Consider the following 25021-nt stretch of genomic DNA (forward strand, 5'->3'; position numbering starts at 1 on the left):
CAAGTTGTGCACTGTCAAGCCTTCTTAGTAGCGTATACAAGATCTGTAACGTAATGAAAGAGTGGCATGTTCTTGGCATAGGCGTGCACACAGGGGGGGGGGGGGGGCTTTGCAACAAACTTTCTAGGCACAGGCGGGAAGAGGTTTTTATGCTCATGAAATAGTAACAGCGCAATATTCTACACGGGAACACACAAGAGAAGCAACACAGACAAGTGCTATTTCATAATGCAAAACTATTTCATAATTCAAAACAAACTAGCCCAAAGCTTCACCTTACTTTTTATGCTCAACTATGACATTACCACAGCAACAGTGCACAAAGAATGTATGCCACCTGCAGTCAGAAATGTAACACGAATTTTGTTTATCTGAATTCTCTGCAGATAGCGCAAGGAGGTATGCAATGTTAGGTTTTGCACAAGCCTTTTTTAAGAAGCAAGGTGTGCCAATTAATCACAAAATGACTATACTTTGGAGTGAGTGATAGGGAGTGGGTCACTGTGATAAGTGAAGTGGACGCTTTAAAAAGTGCGCGAATGTGATGAAGGCGGACATTCAAAGACACGGAGGACGACGGCATAAACTGCGGATGCGAACACCGTTGGTGAAAAATCGGTGAAGATGCGGAGATACAGCGCGTGACCATACTCAAGAACCAATGGGCACCCTCCATGCGGGTCTGGAAAAAGCCATGGATGCTGAAGGGCATAATGAGAAGACGTGGCCGGGATGTGGTGAAGTGGAGGTGTCCAGGGCGCGGGAGTGGCAGCTGCCAGCGTACGCGTGCGAAGGCCGCTGCGGGCTCCCACCTAGGCACGTATCCAACCTACTTCCATGAACCTGACGTTGGCCAGGCAAGACCAGCGTCTCCCATGTCAACCCCCGTCTGCAGCTGGTGAGCGCCAACAGGGCGTGCAGCCGTTGACCTCGACTAGACAGACGCTTTCTTCTCTCCGTGCGAGCGTCTCTACCACATCTCAAGCCATCGCCACCTGCACGAGTTATCTACGCCATGCCTCCTTAGTCTCCGCTGCAATCTCTGCGTCCCATTGAACGGTGAAACTCTCTTTTCTCATGAACATGTCTCCTGTACCCTGTTTGAGTCTTTTAATCTTTTCCGGCTCTTGTTCATTTCTTTCTCTATTGCATGCACAGTTTTTTTTTTGTCTTTCGCTACATTTATTCCGGTTGTTTAAACAAGACTGTTGGGAACTTTTGTGCACAAATGGTCTCCTTCTATGATGACCGTTATGTCTTTGCATAATATACGGACGTACACGACAGCGTCTTCATTGAATAGCCTCGTGACAGTCAAAAAGTTACATTGCAAGTAACGGTCAAAGGCTAAAAGGTAAAAAATGTGGTAGATCACACAAACACCAAATGCCTCATGACGGTCTGTGGCTTCAACGTCTACAAGCAGCAAAGCTGTCCTTTTTTTCTAGACTTTTACTTTCTTTTTCCGTCATGAATATAAAGCTTACAATTTCACTTTATTATTAAACTCAGTTAAAAAAAAACTTTAATTTCAGTTGTGTTTGCTTTGGCTTCACCATTTGTCCAGTTATATTGTTAATAACATACCCACAAGAAAGACAAGATTACATGTGCTTGAAATGCCTTGTTTATTGTTTCTACAACATGATTTCTATTGCAATGAAAAATGTTGATGGACATGCTTTGAGAAAGAAAAAAAAAAACTAAAACAACTCAACAAGGTGGTGCCTCTGCAATACAAAGTAGCTAGAGGCAATACACTAGAAAACCATGCGAATCACACAATCACCAGCCATAACAAACGTTTGGCACAATTCTCCTCTGCATAAGTGCAAGCACTTCTGTAGTGGTCCATCTTTGGCTGACTGAGCAGAGAATGTGAATGAGAAAAACAAGGTATATGTAATTTATCAGCGAAGTTGAATGTTTTCAAAACTACATTTGTGTGCTAATCTAATGCTTTGCTTAAGACTATTTGTGCAAGAGCCACACAACCTTTCCCACAAGTGCAAGGAGTGCTGTGATGTACAGACAATGCAAGTCAGCTGATTTTTCTCTCCTTTGTACAAGTGGTCATGGTTCATTACATATGTGCATTTACACCTAGCCCCACTATAGCTGCCATATTCAAACCTATTGACAATGCTGTCTGATATGGTTAAAGTGGACAGAAAATTATTCCTTAATTACATTCCTCAATGCATAGTCCCAAGGAAATATTTGGACTACCGGAGATACCGTAGTATGGAGGCTCAATATTAATTTAGATGAACTGGGGTGCTTGTAAGGCACACTTTAACTTTAATAATCTAAGCAATCCTCATCAAGTGTACTTCAATAATTACACAGCAATGGAATGAATTCGCCACTTCAGCAAAACAAATCTACAACTTTGTGGTAAACAGCAGAGTAAAAATCAGTGCAAATGCAAGTATATAGATATTTCCTAGCACTTTGGGAATGGATGTTGACACCCCACAAGATGTCCACAACGTTGCATTAGAACAGCACTGGCACACACAGTAGCTAAGAGACATCCAGTTTTTTTTTATTATGCCTGCACTCATTCAAGGCAAATGGCATAGCATGCAGCATTGACTGACAGGCACTTACAGTGCCCTCAATGGCAAGTTCTGTGGGCAAATAAAATAGGTGTACCCAAAGTCCACACAAATGAAGGCCCAATGATGATGCAACAATATCGCACTTGATGGCTTGTCTACAGTAGCGGTGTGCAATGAAATGACAGAATAAGTGAACAGTACATTCGTGAAAGTGCATGAGACATTTGTAGTCGAAAGTTGCAGGCATAATATAGGATGCAAGACTTCGCTCCCCACCTCAGCACGCTGTTAGCCACGATGACACAACCTGGAATTCACAAGAACTACCTGTGCTTTAATAAAACAATACAGAGCAATTTCAGATGATAAGCTATGCACCAAATTTGTGTAGAAATCCAGTTTTATGCCTATGCCATGTTTAGCGAACTATGTTTGCAGACATTTGAGTATCAACACTGCTGCTTGGCTGAGCAGTACTGCTGCTCAGCTTTACCCACGAAAAAATATATACTAAGCACAGGCTGATCCAGACATGTCAAATAAAAGCTACATACGTAAACACGTGCGTACAGAAACCCACCAAACAGTGATCATCCCTTCAAGATGCCAATACCAAGCACTACCACATTTACTTGAAAATAGGTTGACCCCTACATAGGGTGTCCCAGAGGCCGTATTCCAAGCCAAGTTGGAGATGTCATGTTACTTTGAGTACGTGCTGACTGGCTGATTTAGGAAAGGCGGGCAAGCAACTGCTTCAGTCGTTGGACATGGGAGATTCTATGTCATGCAAAGCAATGCTGTCGCCGAAAGCAGTTGGCTCAGAATATGACACCCAGATATCGAGCACAGAGATTTTGAAAAACAGGAACTGTGTTACACGAAGAAAGTCCAGTACATCTTGTACCTCGTACAGTGGAGGAGACACCAGTAAATGTTTGATTACTGGTGATGAGGCACCTGTAGGCATGTTTAAGCGACCTTAATACGTGCAACTTTTAGCAACCTACTAATTGCACACACATTTTTTTCAGGCCAATAAAGAAACTGAAGCTTTGGGCTAGTTGGTTTTGCATCATGAAATAGTAACAGCATGATATTCTAAACGGGGACACACACGAGTGCTTGTCTGTGTTGCTTCTCTTGTGTGTTCCCACAGCGCTTGTTTGTGTTGCTTCTCTTGTTTGTTCCCACAGCGCTTGTTTGTGTTGCTTCTCTTGTGTGTCCCCGTGTAGAATATCACGCTGTTACTATTTAATAAAGAAAGCCTGCGAAATGTGAAAAATACCATGTGACTATGCTACCGCCCGCATAAGCAGCATCCTCACATAAGCTTATTGGAACCAACTGTCTTGCTCGTCACGCAGCGCCACAGGCAGCATTCAGTACTGCCATAATGGTACAAGAGCGCCAACAATGTGCGTTTCAATTTTTCAGCAATCCCACTAAATTGTGCGCTACATAAACCGTCCATATCTCATGGCAGGCTGACGCCACTGATAACATCACGGCCCGACATCAATGCACCCTGTGGTGATAACCAGCACATTTTGTCAATTTTGCAACAACTGTAAGAGCTCATTTCATGAGCAGACCAAAGTGATCTATCGCTTTGGTACGATTATGTAGTCGCGTGGTACTTTTAATAGTTTGCAGGCGTCCTTCTTCCACCAGAAAAAAATTCGCACATTACTATGTCGCTATATAGCTCAGTTAGAAGTCTCTTAAATATGCCTATGTTCCTCATCAATCTTTTTTTAATTGGGAGAGTACGTCTTGAGTTCCAAAATTTATAACGAAATTGTTAAATCTGAAAGAAAAAATTGTGCCATCGAGTTGGCATTTTTTAGCATTGCTATCAAGTAATGTCAACTAAAATCAACTAATGCATTACTGCTGATTGGTTATACTCGGAACATTTAAGTACTCCTAATGAATTTATGAATTTTGCTACAATTCACAATTTTAACATTTTTTTATGCACAAGAAAATACTTAAGCAAAGAAAACATTGCTAGTGGTAGTTCAGGCTATGCCACTACTACTGGTGCTTTATCTATTGGTTTATAAAAGACTGAATGTTGCAGAGAACATAAGTTCTCTCTTTCCTTAGTCAAAAGAGGTAAGTGGCCAAAATACTGACCCTTAAAGCATGTATCACATCGTTCCCTCCCCCGATGGTGTTTCTTACAGTGCAATCGGGCTTGCTGCATCACACCTGCAGCACTACTGGAGACAGCAGCTAGCAAGTTCCATTCTACATAATAACAGTAATAATTGCTGTGGTTTTACCCACCAAAACCACAATATGATTATGAGGCACGCCGTAGTGGGGGACTCCGAATAAATTTTGAGCACCTGAGGTTTAATGTCCACCTAATACAAAGCACACGGGTGTTCTTTGCATTTCACCCCACTGAAATGTGGCTGCCATGGCCGGGAATCGAACCCGAACCCTTGAGCTGGCATTCCACGACAACCTGAAGCTGCCAAAGATTGCAAAAATTTATCCTGGTACAGCCAGCCAGGGCCAACATCAACACGCGCAGCAAAACCACATGCTGGTAGCATAGTCATCTATTTGTGTGCGTCACACTTCCAAATATGTTGTTCGGTTTGCTGATGTTTTGAACTTACGCGAGGCAAGTGATCACAACAGAACAACACTTTGCTTTCATAGTCAATCGCCCGTACTTATACCCGTGTCACATGGGCGTTTGGAAGGCCGTCCAACCAATAGTCGATTGACTCAATGGTCAAGTGTGGGCTGCCACACGGGACATTTTGAGTGCCGTCGAGTCAATAGTATATCGAATCACCGGAGGGCCCCACAAATCGATCAAAACTTCAATGGCCACCGAGTGATGGAAGCAGAAACAGCGCCAACATGCCCTCTCGTTCACAGTGTGCTCGTAGACACGATTAGAAAAAAGGAATCTGACCAGCATGCTTTAAAAGTGGTATATGTGTGTTGTGAATGATTTAACAGAGCATTTTTGCCACTTGAAAAGAACGAACTTTACACTCTCTCGACAACAGCGATGTGCTTGTCTTCATTGTGCCGTCTTGCCGTATTTCACTCCCCACTGTTTCGCTGCTCAACAACTTAAAAGCTAAACATGCATTCAAAACTTCGAACAAAGAATTTGTTCAAATATTTAAGCAATATCAACAGACATATTTGAGTTTTTCAGTGAACTTATATTATATTAACTTTAGGGGATATGAATACGAAAATAAAGATCCGCACTGCTACAATTTTTGCGAGAAACGCCAGGGCCACTCAACGGCTGTTCAAAACTGCCGTGTAGCAGCGCGACATCTCCATTGAGTTGATAGAGTTGTGGCGTTTTGATGGCCATCGAGTGTGGATGGCCTTTTGAAAGGGCCCATATGACACAGATATTATCCAGGTCTATTATACTATGCGCAACCAGCGCCCCCCACGTAAGCATTTCGAACGAAAAAGAAAAGAAAAAAATCACTTTTTCTTCCCACCGTGTTCATTAACTGATGAGCAGTGATGAGTGTTGCGCAAATGAAAATAATACAGCATGCAAGTTGTTCACTAGCCAAATTACGAGTATGGTGAAAGGGAACAGGAAGCACTTGCGGCAGATGATAGTGGTTTCAGAAGGCATAAAAAGAACAGTTGAGCTAGTAGACGTTACAGGAATTGCAGACAGAGTTTTCGTTGTATATGGCTTTTGCTGGCACTTAACAGCCTTTCACTTTCACAGTGATGCATTCCTTCTCTTGTTCGCCCTCTTAGCGTAGTTTGGCGCGCAAGCGGAGCTCATCCGCAGTCGAAGCGGCACTCATGTAATGTGAGCGACCGCAGCTGCAAGTTTGTCAAGCAGCCGATCGCAAGACAAAGCTTGCTGAACCATGACACCTGGGAGCGCATTTGTAATTGTGGAGCTGCTGCTTTATGATTATGTCACGTGCAATATATTTTGAACAACTTGTATCTGATTTTCAGCACGTAACGAATGGCACGGCCACTAGGCTGACTTGGTCACATTTGATGCATTAGAACTTTGTAGCAACCAAAATAATGAAACGCTTTTTTTATGCAGAATGGTAGATGACGTCCTTGACTTCAATCAGAGATTAAAAAAAAAAAAGCCTTTTTGAGAGAACTATTTTCAAACATCGGCGTTTTTGGTAAACCACTTACGTTTCAGCCGAATTATCGAGTAAAACAGAGTGCGATAAAACCGTGAAAATTATTTTAGAACAGAGCGCAAATATCAAAGTTAATATCTACCAATTTTCATTATCTTCACTTTAACTTGTTTGCAGCAATAAATTCCTGAAATACAGGCGTTTTGTGTGATTTGCCATGTTTGTGATTTTCTTCTTCAAAAGTGCTTCGACAGGTAAGGAAAATAATAGGCTCATAAGATTGTATTTCACTTGTTCTTTGAGGGGAATAAATATTGTGACCAAGAAGTGCACCACTTTTTCCCTAGGTGCGCCCAAAATTAAGAAATCACGAAATGGGTGCAAAAGTGTTTTTTGCGGCCAAAATTTTTATATATATATATATTTTTTAGGCGAACAAAATTTTTTTCGCAATACTAACTTTGGAACCATTGTGCTCAGTCTAATGCCTAGGCCTACAGTAAATTTCATCAAAATCAGGAATGGTGACCGGGACCTCGTGTTCAATCTTACCTGGACACACCCTATGGCAAATTAAAAAAACTGGCTGAGGTTCAACTCTTCCAAACCTAGCTATCACGAGCAAAATGTAGGTTTGGCATGGTTTTGCAAACAGCATGCACATAAGTGGTGGCTGCAGCAGCTTCGATCTTGGCACACTTCCACACTTGGCAAGCTTCTCTATAACGTGCTAATCTGGTCTCCCTTTGCTCCAGTGCTTCAGGAGGCAAATTTGCCCTTGACTGAGATTTTACGACAGCCTGCTCTCTAGCTATACCTACTGGGTGATTGGATTCAGCATGTCTCTTGCACTGAAGCACACACACAGCTGGTGTGCCATCCATGGCGACACTGAGCAACCAAGTGCAGGCGAACTAGCCATTAAAACTTCAGCTAGTCACGTGGTACTGCAGAGGCAAGGCTCAGAGTGAGCAAAGCTGCAACGTCTCTCTGCAGCATATCACGCAGCAACTGTCCAAGCTGGCCGAGAGCCAAGAGCGTCCTATTTCTCTGGCTCATGCCTCAAGCCATGTGGCTCTTCTTTTGCCAAGGCCAGCCAGAGCACCTTGCATTGCGCTCTGGCAGCTCGAGGACATTGCGACATAATGGATGACCTTGCGAGACATGCAGTAGTAGAGCTTTCGTTCTAAAACACAGATGTCACCGCACGGGGAGACACGTTGAGGTGAAACAAATACAAGCACGCACAGCAACGTGCTGCCTCCAGTGTCTAGAATGCGTATAGTGTTACCTTCTAGCTACATGTCGCGGCAACTGCGGGCAGTTCTACTGAGTTACGAGAGTTTCATGACCAGTAGAAAAGTATTGAAGAACCCTGATCTCATCAAGTGACAACAGAACTGCAACTAATCAACACTGGTGGGTGACGTCTTCAATACAAGCAGGCTATCCTCAAGGTGTCTGTTTGAAAATGCCATGATGCACAATTTCACATCATAGCACTGGACAGTCATTGTGCTGTGCAAGAGTGAGCTTGGTGCTTACACATTATCTTCTGCCCAGCCTTGAGAGTGTGATTATATCACTTTTTGTGAATGGTTGAGACTATCGCTTCTTTTCAGCAAACCTAACAACATATTCGCAACTGGGGAACTATGCGACCAGCATAGAGTTTCACAGCTGCCATTGCAGTAGCAAGTCTATTTTCATCTCGGCTGGCTGCTATGTAGTTCAATCTTTCAATCTTTGGCAGCTTGACGCTGCCTCAGGATCCCAGTACATGTGAGCCATGTTGTTTCCTACCATGAGTGGAACTTGTTAGCTGCCATCTGGCTGCCAGAAATAAAAAAATCAGAGGCCCAGTAGCGCTGCAGACGTCTTCATGCAACAAGTCCGATTTGAGCTACTATAAGAAACACCACTGCAAAAAAAAAGTTGAGCCCCATTATGAGTAAGTTGCTTTGTCCTTGGAGCACTATTTCTGCTGTATATATACCCAACGCAAGCTTGACCATTTGGTAAAACCACCTATATTTCCCAAGCCTGCTCCATGTAATGTCTCCAGTCCTAGTACAAGAAACGTAAAGAAGCAATACGTGTGAAGTCAACATAAATAAAGTTGTTTCTGCTTATAACACATGATAATATCGAAGTTAATTATAAGGCAAATGCTCTCGCTCTCCTTGCACTGCACAAGCTAGTGCTGCTTTATGCCCACGTGTTCTTGACAAACTTTTAGATGCCTATTAGCAGTTTAAATGCTGTGCTGCATGTGATTTTTCCCCCATTGTCTTTACCACAGCCTCAGCAAGGTGCATAATACACACACCACTGTGCTGTTGAAAGGCAATGAGACATAGCCTCAGAGATGAGATTAGACATCTTTAATTTAAGAAGCCATTCCATGCTGTGACAATGTCTTGATTCTCTACCATGTGAGGAGCATGCATGACAGAATTTGATGGCATGAGAGGAAACAGAAAAGGATGATGTTTCCATGCCACACCATGACAATGTTAAAAATAAAGTATTAATTTGCCTACCTGTTGTAATCACGCATGACCACTGCAGCAAGCTAAAATATGTTCTACAGCTTTCTTTCACCCTTGTCCCCTATGTCGCTCGTGCTTTTATGAAAGTTGGAATCGATGAAAACTAGCACAGCCATCCTGTACAGAAAGTTTAGTGAATTAAGTAGATGACAATGCGCCTTACAGGGCTAGTGACTACATTCCTGCATGGTGATCATTTATAAGTTTATACACACACACAAACGCAGTCAAACGTGCAGAATGGAAAAGGGAGGAAATCAAAATTTGTGCATCTTCTACATATGAGTATGTTTGCCCTTAATGATCCATACATACAGTTACCTGGAGTACTGACTCTGACAGAGGTTAGTACCAGGAGATGAACACTGCATATACAAAAAAGAAGGGAAAGAAAATTGAGCATTAAGACTACACAAAAAAGGACATGTGCCTACTAAGTGATTTTTACAAAGGCATGACAACTCTAGGCGAAAAGGATAAAAGCAGAAAAATAAGAACTTGGGCATTCAATTCTGCACACATTTCCACACGTGCATCACTGCGATTCTCGCAGTGAGAATCGCAGTTGTGATTCTCACACCACACAACTGTTCATCTTCTACTTATGCATACATGCTTATCTCTTCTAAGAAACAAAACTTGAGCAAAACACATACAGAATTGCAATGGCTGCAAAAGGTCAGCTAGTGATAAGCCATTTCCCTGCCCTGTGGGGTATCGAGCAATTGCACCTACAAAGTGCAGGCACAGAATGACACCCTCCGGTGCTCAAGTACACGCAAGTCCGGCTAGTACGGGAAAATAATCTCCGAGCTGCAGCAGGTGCGGGTGGCACTCTCACAGTCAGTGGCGGGGACTGGCCAGACTGGCAGGTGGCTGCCAGTCAGGTTTGAAGCTGCCGGGGCCGAAAGGGGTTGTCTGGTTGGGGCTGCCCAGCTGGGGGGGCATTGGCGGTGGTGCTGGGGGGCCCTTGCTGCTGGAGCCGCTGGTAGAGCCCCGCGAGGGGGCCACCCCCGGCGAGGAGCAGGAGGCTCTCGGCTGGCTGCTGCTGCTGCTGCTGCTGGTGCTGCTGCTGCCCACTGGAACAAGGGGGGGCGGCGCATTTGTGTCGGCTCAAGTCCCGGGGCTCGAGGAACCGGCGGCCGCACTGGGAGCAGCCGAAGGGCCGCTCGCCCGCATGAGCTCGCAGGTGGCGCGCCAGCTTCTCCCGGCGGCCGTAGCTCTTGCCGCACACTAGGCAAACGTGGGGGCGCTCACCTGTGTGCACACGCCGGTGCCGGGCCAGCTTGTCCTTGCGGTAGAAGCCCCGCCCACAGAAGTCGCACGGGAACGGCCGCTCGCCCGTGTGGATCATGGCATGGCGCGTCAGGTGGTTCTTCTGCGAGAAGCTTTTCCCACACACCTCGCACCGGAACGGCTTGTCACCCGTGTGCGTCCGCATGTGATCCAGCAACTTGCACCGGTAGCTGAAGCCGCTGCCACAGATGTCGCAGGCACAGGCCTTCTCACCATGAGCTGCCCGCACGTGAGCTCGGACTCGCTCAGCTGAAGCAAACAACTTTCCACACACCTCACAGGGCACTGCCCCAACAGCTCGCTCTGAGCGTGTGTGCTGGCCCAAGTGCTGCTGCAGCTCAGAGGCTGCTTTGAAAGGCACCTTGCAAGATGGGCAGGGCCACAGCTTGTCCCCTTTGGGGCTCTCAGAAGCCACCGGTGCTTCAACCTTCTGGGCAGGTGCAGCTGCCGGTTTGTGTGGCTCAATGCCCGGGAAGGCAACAGGAGCCGACCCCAGGCTGCGACCAAAGTCGCTTGCTGGCACCTGCGGAATCTTGAGGGTTGTCAAGGAGCTGCGTGGCTGCGACTTGACTGCCTTGAGACCTTGGTGAGCTGCCTCCTCAGTGTTCTGCACCACTGGTTGGGGCACACTGCTGGCTGCTGCGGGGGCAGTGGCGTGAAAGTTGGCCAAGTGCTGCCGAGGGTCAAATCCTGCATAGCCCCCATAAACCACCAGTGGCAGAAGAACCCCTGCACAGCTTCCGTCACCCGCCCTTATCCAATTTTGCAAAGAAGTCTGAACTGAACAATACCTGTTTTTAAGGGCTCTGCGCATTTATTGTGCCAACTAAACAACCAATTGCTCCCCGTGTGAGCAGGTTTTGTTCAACCTCTACTCTTTTATGTTCCTAGCATGATGTATAAAATGCATCTTAGACACTTGGTTGCCAGCAACCAAACTCTGCAAGCAAAGACAGTCACTGAAGCTTTATCACATACCTTACGGCACTCCTTTTCCTTGATGACACAATATCAAGTAGGAAATTTGTAAAAAACTATGCTCTCCTTGTGTATATTGTTCTATCTTTAAGGGGAACTGCAACACTTTTTCAGCGTGGTCAGAAAACGGTGCCGATCGGTAGTCGAGGCTCCCGAGAACATGTGAGCCAAACATTATAGTGCAGCACACAGCCCGGAATATACAATGAATTCTCAAAGTCCGGCTAGAAATCGCTCCCTCGGTTCTCGACAGATGATGCCATAAACCCAAAGTGCACACTGGCTGATTTGTGCAGCGTGAGCTACATAGTTACTGCAGCTTCCACAAGATGGCACGACGTGCCTGCACGTTCAAAGGGGGGGGGGGGGGTGCTCAAGGTCATGAAGCGAACTAACGAATGGACATGGCCCCTTGTCATTCCCCCCTGCATAGCTTTCAGCGCGCTCAGTGGTACGAAAGGCGAGAGAAAGCGCTTAACGCGTGCAACAAATCCCTGTAACTCTGCTTGTACCTGACTGAGTCTAAAAATTTTTTGCGGCAGACGATTCGTGAGGCAATAAACTTCTTGAATTAAGCCATTAGATGATTACTTATTTTTCTTACACCCCCGAAAACAAGCATGCCAATTCATACAGTAGACCACGGCAATCACATTTTCCGAATATTACAGCGCCGCGCAGACCCTCCATTTCGGAAAAAAAATTCCTGCGCCCCTTTCCTTCGCCTCACCAATCACCCTCGTACGTGCAGTGACGCAAACTTGCCCATGGGCAACTTGACGTACCACTGAGCTCGTCGATTGGTCTAAACCAGGTCTCAACACGTTAATGTCAGTTCCTGTTCCCACCCACAGCTACGAAACTGCGTCTTGTTTCTTGGCCCTGCAGTGATGCGGTTTCGGCCACGCAGTTGTCAGGTTGTCGCGCGTATATTCCTCGCACTGCATAGCACCTGCACGCACTTGGCCTTCGACATGAGCAACACGTGGAGGAAGCGTTGAGTTGTCAGCTGCAAATCGAGCGGAGAGAGAGGGAATCTCCGGTAGCTCGGACGGGTCACGCTTGCTTGGTTTTCCCACTGCATGCACGGCAAGCGGGGGTTCTCCACGCTTTTCTCTTGCGCCTCTTCGTCATCTTGGAAAGCAAGCACGTATTCCTGCTGCATTGTGAACTGTCACGAAGGTTTAAAAATACCGAAGAGCCGAAACCTGTCCGTCAAGTTCTGGAGCACGTGTGACAATGTAAACAATAAACAACCAGGAGCTGCAGCAAGTGGAAAAGCATTGAGACTGATCGAGCTCGCCGATAATGTCAATTGCTGACGTATCACGTTGCCGAAGTGGGCGGACACAACGACGACGGGCTACGCCTTCCCCTCCCTGTGGCGGAGAAGGGTGGCGAGGCAGCAGGAAAATTTGAAACCAGCTGAAACGGATGTTCTAACCCCTGTAACTTCCTTATTATAGCACGTACTCGCAAAATTCTTACAGCACCATGTTCACATAGCATAAGTGCACATATTTCTCTTTCATTACAATTTTTGGACCTCAGGGGTGTTTACTGGCCCTTTAAAGAACAAGAGTTCACAAGACACGTTTCAGAAACCAATAAATGAATTAATGTTTTTGCTTAGGAAACATGTTTAAGTAATTAAAACATTTCTTTAACCACCTACAGGACGTGCAAAGAGTGCTTCTCATGGAGCGCTTATTCACAGCAATTTTATGTCAATGTCCTCGTTAACAGAGCTACAAGTGGATTAACAAACAACGGCGTTCCTCCTTGTCAGTCGTGGTCATCTTTAAACTTACAACTATGTTTTCAACTCATTTTTCGTGTCTATCAAGGTATGTCGCCACCCCTTAAAACGACTCCTCTTAAAAAATAACTTATTTGCAACATTTTAAGAATATACAGGCATTCAGAATTGCGGTGCCCCAAAAAAATTCATCTCTATCTGGTTCTGTCAAAAAGTTATGGTGTTTTTCATAACTGCCCTCAAAACCGAAAATGACGTGTTTGGGAGATTGATTTCTTGTTTTTCTCGATACCCGATCTTCAGCCACCATTCAAAGTGCAAAAGCTCTTAACTTTTGAATAAATCAATATTTTGCAATGAAACTTTCCATGCTTCTTGCTTATATACAGCCTGTGCACTGAACTATGACAATTGAGAATGATGTGCCCCCAAGTCTTGATGTTCTAAAATTTCGATTGAAGTGCAACCTTCTGAAATGTCATAACTTTTGGGCTATAAGTATAGTTATTGATGACAGTGTAAACATCCTTGTTCATTGCACTGCCTACATACACAGCTACATACAGCACTGCTAAGCCATTGTCTTTTCATGACATGGGTTCGTATTTATGAATGTTGGCCTGATGGGCATAGTGTGGGCAATTTTAGTAATTATATTGCAATTACTTTTAGTTCTTTTGCTTAACACACTTGAAGCATCTTTTTAAACTGTCCTCATTAAGGCAGACATGGAGCAATCAATTTTCAGTCTGAAATCTAAAAATATTTCTAGAAAGGTGGCGACATACCTTAAAGGGGTGGTGCCACCAAATTTGTGGCTTGCGCATTCTTTGCTGTAAGTGTTTCCTGTAGCTCCAGGAAGCATGATGCACGCACCAAGATTCATGTATTCCCGCTAAATAATGTAATATCGCCTTTTGATGAGGACAACTTTCGGTTTCGGTTTCTGGGCGCCAAGGTTGGGCAGTGACGCAGAAGTGTAGGAGGCGTGGTCACGTGACCACACAAGGCTGTGACGCACTTAGCCAGGAAGTGATCGAAACTCAGCGAGTGACATAGCAACCAATGCTTTGCCGGTACTATAGTAAGTTAGAATATATTCTAGTTCACTACAGCCGGTACGTACGTTGCGGAAGTGGCGGAAGTCACTCACGTTACTACAGCAGATTTGGTGTGACGTCACTACAACTTTCGTTGACCATCCTACAGATCTACGTCAGTGTTGCCGCGCTAGCGATGGGTTTCGATCGGGAGAATGGGCAGTTAGGTACACTTTGGAAGTGAATTAAAATATATTCTAAACGTTTGCTGTGTCTGACCCTTCGTGTGGAGTGTCCTTGCATACAGAGGAAACCCACAACAGGCTTGTTATAGCCTCGAAATTTGATGGCACCACCCCTTTAAAGGGATACTGAACAAAACTTGCTGGAGATATTTTCAGCGCAAATGAAAGCTTGGATGCTGAAATTGGTTAACACAACCTTGTTTTCGGGCAGGTACTAGAGGAGAATAATGAATTTGATGCGTTTTCTCGAAGCGACATGTCTAGCGGCCGTGCCGTGAATAAGAGATGTGATGTTGTAATGTCCCCGGAAATGGGCGTGCCAACTATGCCAACTATAGCACGCAGGCATGCAAGCGTGCAGCCACTGCACACTCACAATCCTCCAAAAATACAGACAAAAGTTTAAAAATACGTGAAATAAACACTGTTCACTGGTACAGTCACACTTTCCAAGTGGAATTTCGATATTTTCGTCATTTTTCCCTATTTTTGTTCAGTATACCTGCAAGTGAAGGTCTGAAACCTCTAAAGTAGAAAACCTAATGAAAGGAACTGACAGTGAAGCTACGGAAGGTATAGGGGACATTACTTGCATATTTTAACTGCAGTATAGTAATTTTGACATAAATGGAAAGGAATTAAATTGGATGAAAAATCAACTTGCCACAGGTAGAGACCAAACCTGCAACCTTCCAATAATGCGCCCGATGCTCTACCAATTGAGCTACCGCGGCAGTCGATTTCCCAACCATTTTATTGGGTATTTATGGCTGTGTATAATCCTGGGAGTGTTAACCAGTGTGTCGGAACGGAATGAAAAAAAAAAAAGATAGTTTTGACCGGTACGAAAACGTAACCGCAACGTCTATTATTTCGTTCCGGAGTGAAACTGAAATATTTTTCAATGTTTTTCAGGTCACAGGAAAACTTGGCGATCCGAAACAACCAAGGTGATTGTAATGTGAGCATCACTGCATATCTCAGGGTACAGTATTAGCGTGTATCTCAAGTAGGAATAATAAAGTAAAGATGGGTTGAAATTTTGAGAAAAACAATAAGAGTGGCAACCAGAGCTGTTATATTAACGCAAGTGGGCTTTCAAGTGCCTGTCACACAGGCCAGCGTGAAAGAGGGCAATCTCGGTGCTGAAGTTTGTCTTATCAGAACAGTGGTCTCGCATATGAGACAGTACACTCGATGACGGACTGCTTCCGAGATGATGCTCACTCCTTTGGAACAAAGCATTGAGCCTGCTCAGAAAATTCGTAATTCACTTGTGAGAAAATTCAATCAATCGATCAGTTACAGAGTACAGTGTGTACACTGATCACACATGTAAGGTAAGTGGGCAGGGTTGGAAAAAAAGGCAATTTAATGCCTTTTTAAAATTACATACTATAACTTGCCAAATGAGCCCCAACCCATCCTTATTCTTCTAGTTATTTCACTCTCATGGTTTGGCTCCGCGGTTACTACCTGTCCTAAGTAGACAGGCAGCTGTTATATACCTTCCTCAAGAGGAAGGTATATAACAGCTGCATCTTACCGGTACTTACCTATGGAGCAGAAACCTGGAGACTTACAAAGAGGGTTCAACTTAAACTGAGGACGACGCAGCGAGCGATGGAAAGGAAAATGATAGGTGTAACCTTAAGAGACAGGAAGAGAGCAGAGTGGGTCAGGGAACAAACGGGGGTTAAGGACATCATAGTTGAAATCAAGAAGAAGAAATGGATATGGGCCGGTCACGTAGCACGTCGGCAGGATAACCGGTGGTCATTAAGGGCAACTGACTGGATTCCAAGAGATGGCAAACGCGTGAGGGGGAGACAGAAAATTAGGTGGGTAGATGAGATTAAGAAGTTTGCAGGTATAACGTGGCAGCAGAAAGCACAGGACCGGGTTGATTGGCGGAACATGGGAGAGGCCTTTACCCTGCAGTGGGCGTAGACATGCTGATGATGATGATGATTATAACTTAGGAGGGTACTGTTTTGCGCTAGTTGGTAGGAATTTATGGTACAGTTACTTTTGCTCCTCTTAAGAACGTGCGAAGAGCGCGTTTTATCACTGTCCCACGTTCTTAAGAGGTGCACAACTAACGCACTATACCACAAATCCTATTTTTAATCGCTGCTTTAACTTCAAATGTTCACGTACAAATCATTACAAACCGTTACGGAAATTTTTTTTTGTTCCGGAACAGAAACGGAGCGGAGCTTTTAGCGGGGGAACGAAACTAAAACCGAAATGCAAAACATTTTGTTCTGACACCCTGGTGTTAACCAGTGTCACTCACAGCAATGCTGCAGCCACTATACTTTTGTCGCAAGTAATATTCTTAAAATTATGCAGTGGGATGCCAGACTGGATAGGGCTTGGCGGGTAGTTAGGGACCACAGCATCCTGGACTTGAAGACTCAGCCTATATTGGGTGAAGATGATTGGTTGGTTTATGAGTTTTAACATGGAGACTCAAGCTACGAGAGACGAAGTGAAGGGCTCCGGATAATTTCAACCAGTTGGGGTTTTTTAACGAGCACTGACATCACACAGTACATGGGCCTCTAGCAATTCACCTCCATCGAAATGCAACTGTCGTGGGAGCAATGGAAGCACCGTAACCACTAAATCATTGCTGCAGCAAACATTGGGCAAAGACATCGCCTGATCCTTAGATTAATAAATTTATCACTAATTCAGGGGTGAGACAGCTAAAATCGAATTGGGAGCAGTTTTCGGAGCAGCAAAATTTCGATTTTGGAGCAGAAGAACCTTAATTCAGAGCAGTTAGCGGCTTAATATGTCATCTTAGGAGCTTGAAAAAACAAATTTGTAGCAACTTGGGGGGACAAGTACATATTTTACTTGGCTTAGAATATGCAAAACACTGAAACAGCCTTTGGAGAAAGTTTCTTTAACCGATTAAAGCCAGGTATGAACTACACCACCTTCTTACATACCATGTGGCCTATCTAGACAGAGTAACAAGCAACACATGAAATAATAAAAAAAAAGGGTTCTGCAAACTAAGTTCACTTCATAAACATTTGAAAGAAAGTAAACTAAATAGCATCACACCTCAAAAAAAAAAAAAAAAAAAGAAGTGATTGCACAAGAATTGTAGCTACATGGCAATATGGCATAGCTTAAGATCAGTGATGATTTAGCGGATTACTGTTTTGTTCTTTAGTAGGTCTGCTTATTTAGCTTTTCAAGCTTCCCCAGTGCTTCCTGTAGATCTGTGTTGCTCTATGTCAGGAGAACGTCACAATAAGCGCCCTCAGCTATCCGCTCGGCCGCGCGGTTGGCATAGTGTCAAGTGTAATGCACGCTTTTAACAGGTGACAACAAAAGCGCGCTGCACCGCTGTTCGCTGCCACCTCGTGCGGGACCGCCTTCAAGACTGCAGCATGCATGCCAACAAACCTCACTGATCTTCTCAAAAGCGTGCATATGGCACTGCAAGCGTAGCGCCGTTGTAAGCATACTGCACGCTTTTATTAGGGGACGACACCAAATCGCGCTTTGCAACAGTCTGCTGCCGCCTTCTCGTGCAAAACCGCTAGAGCATCGCGGAGGCGCGTCACATGCAGGAAGCTAGTTTTGCCACGTCGACGCAACAATGTACTCGCCTCGCCCTGGCACGGCATGGGGGGTAACTGTACGAACACTACCACGGCAGACCTGCCCTTAGGTGACCGCATGCAGCAGCGTCAACGTGAAAACTGCAGCGACCTAAGGCTCATGCTATTCAGAACAAAGAACCCGAGAGTCAACCCCACTACGCATGCCACTCTACCGTTTTCGCTAAGCGACAGTAGCGCCAGAGCACAGCGAGTAGAAGCAGCACTCTCGGGCATGGCCGGCCTGGAGATGCGCGCTCGCTTCGCACCTCCAGACCTGCTGTGGCTCGGGGCACAGTAGCAAATTTATTATTTTTTGAGAAGCCTCTTTCTGGTGCCTGCTAAATAGGCACCAGAAAGAGGCTTCACATGGAGAAAAAACTTGCCCCTGCTTGTCTCAAAAGCCTGGTACTAATGGCTCTTGAAGTTATCAGATATATGAAGTACAAAAGACGTTAAGAGCTCTGGTGCCTGCATCCCAACATGTGGTGTATTGACTTTTACTTCTCCTTGCTTCAGTGAACGTCATCTAAGCAATGGCTCCAGAATGACTAACTTTACGTCTCACCAACATGCTGTTATTAAATGAAAAGTCCTAGTACTGCATAATATATGAAAACCCAAGCAAAAATTAAAATTCACATTTGCACTAATTCAAACAGATTTTGCATACCATTATTTAAATATCATCAGACAAAAGTTCATATTGCTGTCATAAAAGAATGCAATAGGTTATTTTCAGCCAGTCCAAAATTCATAATGGTCTATATATCAAGTGCTGTGCAATTAGGAGTTAATCAAAGAAGGGGAATTCATCGAGGCGTCTTCTTACACAACCATAAAATTAGCAGCATCAAATAAAAACTATTCCTTATGAGCTGCACTTACATTTCACACAATCACAATTTTGCACAAAGTTTAGTTTAAGGCCACGTTTCCAGGCATTACTCATCAGTTCCATGCTCAACAAATTCAAAGTGGGCAGCAGCAACGCCACTCAAAACATGTCAATTCGATTGCAACAGAACAGTGGCCCCAGCTTTCATGACTGCAATAAACGCTGCGTTTTTACTCTGAGAGATGGCATCATTATTCCATTGTAATAGCATAAAAACGTTTTAGTAGCATTGCCGCAGACTGCACCAACTTTGGTACTATTGCAGGTAAAAATGGGATAACACTCCCAGAAAGAAATTTATTAAACTAAACTTAACGCAAAATAATACAACCACAAAAATTTGAGTAGGGATCGCCCAGTGGTTTACCAAAAAGTCATGAAGAGGTCCTCTTATGAAACACTCCTATCTATGCAACACTCTGCATTAGTCTGCAGGATATTAGTTCTGCATATACAGTGTCTACTAAAGTGACACTTCTGAATTACCGGAGTCCTTTTATGAAATTTTCTCAAAGACACCCGATGCTGTCACTAAGTATGCTAAAAAAATAAAAATTCCTTTGTAGACTTGCACAAATACAAAATTTTAACTGCAGATCCAATTTGAATAGTCAATAGTAGTGCTTAATCCAAAGAGAACACAGAATAGAGAGGTTTTTAAAAAAACCCACAGCAAATCAAATACCTTCCAGAAATGCAAACTGAACTAATATGAATAATAATTTGTCAGTTGATTTGTGGAACTATTTAAATCTTTTTTTATATATTTCTTTATACACTATAACTATGGCGAGTTAAAGCTGCTTGCTCTATTTACGATATCAGGATGGTTCTCAGCAATGAAATGCAGTATTTTTGTTCATAGCATCGTCACGCTCAGCTACACAGAAAGCCCACATCCAAAATGCATAAAACACATTAATATACATTTTTTTTAGACATTGCAGATTTTTAATAAAAATCCTACAACAGTCAGACTCGTGTCGTTTTCGCACACCAACTCTACAACAAGGAGGAAATACTTTGCCGCAGCTAAAGTTAAATTCAAGTGACTAATTAGCAAAAACTTGCTAACAATTTAATTATTGACTTTAGGATAGTTGTTCATATTACGAAGTAGCAGTCAGCGACAATTTATGGCATACCCATTTTTTTAGAAATCACAGAAGTTGCAGGTAATTTGGAATATTCATCATCGCATTTTAATGGCGATATCGAAACTGACCGTGCCTGGGACACAGCAGAATCTGGCAACAAAAAATGCCAAGTCATTTCAAATACATGAGTAGACAGCTTATTCTTTGCGTGCGATGTGTGGCGCTTATCCGATTCTTTCTTAAACTGTAAAGAGGCACAGAGAACTTTTTCACCTGCCTGCAAAAAGAAGCGCCACAGTGGCTACCCCTGGGTTTTATGCTGTACAGAGAAACAAAAATTGCATATTGCGGTTTTTTTGTGCACAGCCCAAGAGAGATGAACAAGCACCAAACATCACACACAAAGGTGAGGCAATCCGCTGGTGCAAGTGAGATGACTCGCCGCTTTCCACAACAAGACAGGGCCAAGACAACATCATTCAAACTGCGTCACTTCGTTGTAGCAGGAAGTTCCGGCCCAACGTAACACAGTGACAGCATTTCTTGCGCATCAGGCACAGTCAGTTTCGATATCACCATTAAAATCCAATGTTTAATATCTCAAATTACGTGCAATTTTCACGATTTCTAAAGTGTATATGCCGTAAATTGTCACTGACTACAACTTTCTAATATAAACAACTGCCCTAAAGTCAGTAATTAGGTAAATAACAAGATTTGTTAATTAGTAACTTCATTGTTTTCTTAGCTGTGGCAAAGTACTTCCACCTCAACATTTGTGCGCAAAAACAGCAGGAGCCTGACTGTCATAGTAGAACTTTTATTAAAAAATCTGTATTGTGTAAAAAAAAGACCCCTGTACATAAAAACTTGCACCTGTCACACGGTCATAGGCATGTAGGAGCTCCTAGCTTACGATGTCATTCAACTGGGTTCATGATGTTATTTCAGAAAAACTCAGACTACTAGTGCTACTGGCCAAATTTCCTTGCAACATTAGGAGTGGCACTCAATGTATCACTTTGTTGAAAACAGCACCTTTATTTGGAACAACAAGCATATTTCTTGCGAACTAAAATATGTGCGACAAATCATGATATGTCAACCAACCTGACACACTCGGCACGTTGCTCAGCAACATGAACACGGTAGGATGCATTCACGTTTCTTTCAATGGGCCTAATTGAGGCCAATGCCTTGCAATATTTCAAATTTGCCAGGAAAGAAAAAGATGTAATTAAAGCTGCTAATGTTACTGCCCAATTTGTTACAGTTTAGATATATCCGAACGTCACTAGGCCTCAGTGGAGTGCAAAACCTACTGCATCCACTAGAGTGAGCGCATAATCAGGAACAGAAATGGTCATTCCATCATGGCATTGCGCCCAGGAAGTCCATTTGCATCTTACACGAGAAATCGAAGGTCGTAGCTTATTCTGCTGCCATGCTCAGTCGTCTAGTAGGAAATGCAGAAACAATTTGGGAGGGCAGCAGTGATTGAGGGGCTCCGCTCGACCAATGAAGTGCATTCTCTGCACTGCAACATTCGGCCAGAACAGCAAAATAAAGCAAGGGAAGGCTGACATTGGTCAAGATCCATGTGTATGGTCCACACACAAAGCTAGTTCTTTTTGTACTTCCTATAGTCTCATCGGCATAGTGGACTTATACTCAAGCACGAAGGGCAAGAAAAAGTGCACTTACATAAAAGGTGACAGCATTATTGTAGCTTTCATTCCAATAGAAAAATTGGGGCAATTTTCCTTGACAAAACCATAATTTCCTAGAGCTCTGCAGACTTCGAAATTCCCTCAAAATTTTCAGTTTTCTGGACTGGTAGGCACCTAAAAAGTACCATGTTCTAGAACTAATAGAAACAAAAGGCTATGCAAGTTGCGGTAGCAAAATATGGGCATTCCTATTTATTTTGAAATTTGCCAAGGAATAAAAACTGGCCCCAACCGCACGTCACCAGATCTTTGCACCCTAAAGGACACAACATAAGACAAAATAATAGCATAACTATAACTTGAGTCCTCAAACACTATGGTTGATCGTTTTCTATGACCAGACAAGAGCAGCATTTAATTTTCCACCAAATTCAATATCTGCAACAAACTTTTTGCATGCAGTGAAATATTTTTGTGAATTGCCACTGGGGGCAAATATCTTTGCAATTGTGGCAACTGCTTGTGCGCAGGAATAGGCACAGGAAGTTGCCAAAGTGAGTGTCATATTTTGTTCACCTTGAATTAAACAAGCTCACAATAAAAATTAGAACACAGTGTGGCACACGGACAGAACAAGCACTTGTGTGTGTGTTGCTCTTTTCTTGTCCAAGTTTTTATGACTAATTCAAGATGAACAGTTACCAACTCACCCTAGCCTCACTGTCACATTTTGGACCAGTTGGGACCCACATGTTCCATGAATTTTTAAAAATCCAATAGTTGTTTTTGACTTGGCTATCGTAGCCAGCAAGCAAACGGATAATTGGTTCTCCTTATCAGACATTACAGACTAAGTTACTCTAGTTGTCAATAACTTGATGTACACTACTTAAGTCTTGTAATAGCAACTGCTAAAAAGCTGATCACAGCAATGCCGCTTGGCTTGCACCGCAAAGGTAGTCCAGCGCAGCAACTGCTGGCAAGGTCAGTGCAGTCCAGAATTTGATGCAAAGTACCATCATGGCCACATTTGGGTAGCATTCCTTTTGCCTGCTTCCATGGACATTTTCAGGTGACAATTATGTACTGTGCACTCTCTGGAGAAAAGCTAATTAAACCACTTCCTGAAGTAAAATAAAAAATAGGGCTTAGTGTTGGTAAAAACACCAGACAATATCTGTCACGCTTGTTACTTTGCACAAACACACGGCATGTAGCTAATCTCAAACTAGAGCTAAATAATGCAAAAGGAAAGTGAGAACGGGGCATTTTGCATCTTAGAAACATGCGTATAGTCCCCACAAACAAGGACATTAAGAACCGCATTCAATATTCCGCATGTGCACGGACACACAATGAGCGACAAAAAGAAAAGGGCAGCTGTTAAACCTACCTTAAAAGTTTTAAATGCAGATGCACTACGCACATTACAGGCACAATTGCGCTAAGCACAGTGCTGCAACGAGTCCGTCGAGATTTTAGTCGTGCGAGAACCTCGACATCGCGAATGTTCTCTAGTAAAAAGTACGCTGCCTACAGGCACTTTTCTTTTTTGTAAACCTACTTCTTCGCTGCAGAGAAGTGGTAGACTCGAGGCAGTTCCCCAAACCTTATTTTACCTCTGAGCACCAATCATACTTTGCGAATTTAACTAAAGATCCGGGCAAACATGTGGCAACTCGTCCCCAAAACAAAGAAACTGACTGCACTTTCCTGCGATACTTAAAATATACTAACCTCTACTCAGGTGAAGAGAAACAACGCTACCTTCATTCACTGTCACCTACGTCCAGTCTTTCAACGTAAGCATAAGTAGAACAATTATTTGATCGCACTCACCGTAACAGCTGCTCGCTTCGGCAATCAGCAATTTGCCGTATGTTTCTGCAATAGAAGCGCCCCGTATCTCCATCATGATTCACGTCGCGCAATTATGCGGGATGTTGGCGATAGCCCGTACCGAATTTCATTAGAGACGCTCTGCGGTGTGCTCCTTGTGAGACCGCGCTAACAGTGTGGTTACAAAACAAAGCCCAGAACAAAAGATCACAGCAGCTAATCGGCTACGCTGCTCAGCATCACGTATAGCAGCGCATCGTACATCAGACACGTGCAGTGTTTACGATATCCTGCCCGCCTTCCAGCACAACCGATCACAAAGGCGGCACAGTGCAACACAGCGCGCGGAAGCCGGACCGGTGGCCCACGCTACGCTAGCATCAGCTTGAGCGATCGTGACGCTCTGCCTTGCTTCGGGCAACGGCACTGTTTTCTCATTTCTCCAACATCTCGATACTCGCGCGCCTCATTTCATTGAACAATTTCGCCGGCAACGGCGGGCAACGGCACGAACTGCGCGGCTATGACGGAGGGGGGGACAGCAACCGATTCGGGCAGACAAAGGAGCCATGGACGGGGGGGAGCCCCCAAAAGCGGTTCCGCGCGTACCCCTCTGGTGTTACCAGTCGCTCACCTGGGAAAGCGGCTGGAAAAACAAAAGTCGGTGTGCAGACAACTTGTTCGGGCGTCGAGGCCATTTCGTCAACTGCATACTGTATTTGCTAAGGCTCGTGACATTCCCCGTGATCGCTGGCAAAAATTAAGACGCTCAACAAAGTGTCCGATAACTTTCAGCCACCCGCAACTTCGCTTGCAGCGCCGCTAACGCCACCAGTGGCCAGGCCATGCCATGGTGCTTCGGTCTTCGGTTGGATAGCTGAGTGGCTTAGTAGAATGAGCTGACTGGATTGAGTCTCATTGAGACAATCATGGCTGCGCGCGCGAAAGTTCGCTTTTCGTAGCTTGCGCTAGGGACCGTACTTGCGCTGGCGTGTTCAACCACGTTTAACTGATGCTGCGGAAGGGCAGCGAACTTATTTTTTGCCGATACAATGCATGAAAGAGGAATATGAAGAAGTGTGTCCCAGTGACATTCTTGAAAACTAATTACAACTTTATTTTGTTCCTTTCTCTCAGGCAGTTGTAATCGTGTGCATCAAAAGTCATCGTAGCTGTAACGTTTCTCGCCACTCATTTTTTAGGCCAACAGAGAACAAACCAGTACGGCATGTCTTCAGCAGGGCAACAGGGTCCAGCCACTGTGGCAGGACACATGTAGTCTGTAGCTCTTGAAGAAACACGTGGCAGTTAATTAAAATTAGGCACGGCA

At 44.2% G+C, this 25021-nt stretch overlaps 1 protein-coding gene across 6 annotated transcripts; it reads right to left on the minus strand.

Moving 5' to 3' along the window:
• Nucleotides 1–1609: 1609 nt before the first annotated feature.
• LOC119372403 (zinc finger protein 771) lies at nucleotides 1610–24514 on the minus strand. 6 transcript variants are annotated; one of them, XM_049419601.1, is made up of 5 exons: nucleotides 24326–24500; nucleotides 23692–23736; nucleotides 10501–11268; nucleotides 10085–10322; nucleotides 1610–9360 (listed from the first exon to the last, which is right to left on the minus strand). In XM_049419601.1, exons 1-4 carry the CDS (start codon nucleotides 24387–24389, stop codon nucleotides 10087–10089), a joined length of 1113 nt encoding a protein of 370 aa, XP_049275558.1. In that variant the 5' UTR covers nucleotides 24390–24500; the 3' UTR covers nucleotides 1610–9360; nucleotides 10085–10086. The 6 variants fall into 6 exon arrangements, with proteins under 6 accessions (XP_049275558.1, XP_049275542.1, XP_049275555.1 ...); XM_049419585.1 differs by having other exon boundaries at nucleotides 10085–11268; nucleotides 24326–24501; XM_049419598.1 differs by having other exon boundaries at nucleotides 1610–10322; nucleotides 24326–24499.
• Nucleotides 24515–25021: the final 507 nt, after the last annotated feature.

The sequence above is a fragment of the Rhipicephalus sanguineus genome, chromosome 1, assembly GCF_013339695.2.
Source record: "Rhipicephalus sanguineus isolate Rsan-2018 chromosome 1, BIME_Rsan_1.4, whole genome shotgun sequence".
Lineage (NCBI taxonomy): Eukaryota > Metazoa > Arthropoda > Arachnida > Ixodida > Ixodidae > Rhipicephalus > Rhipicephalus sanguineus.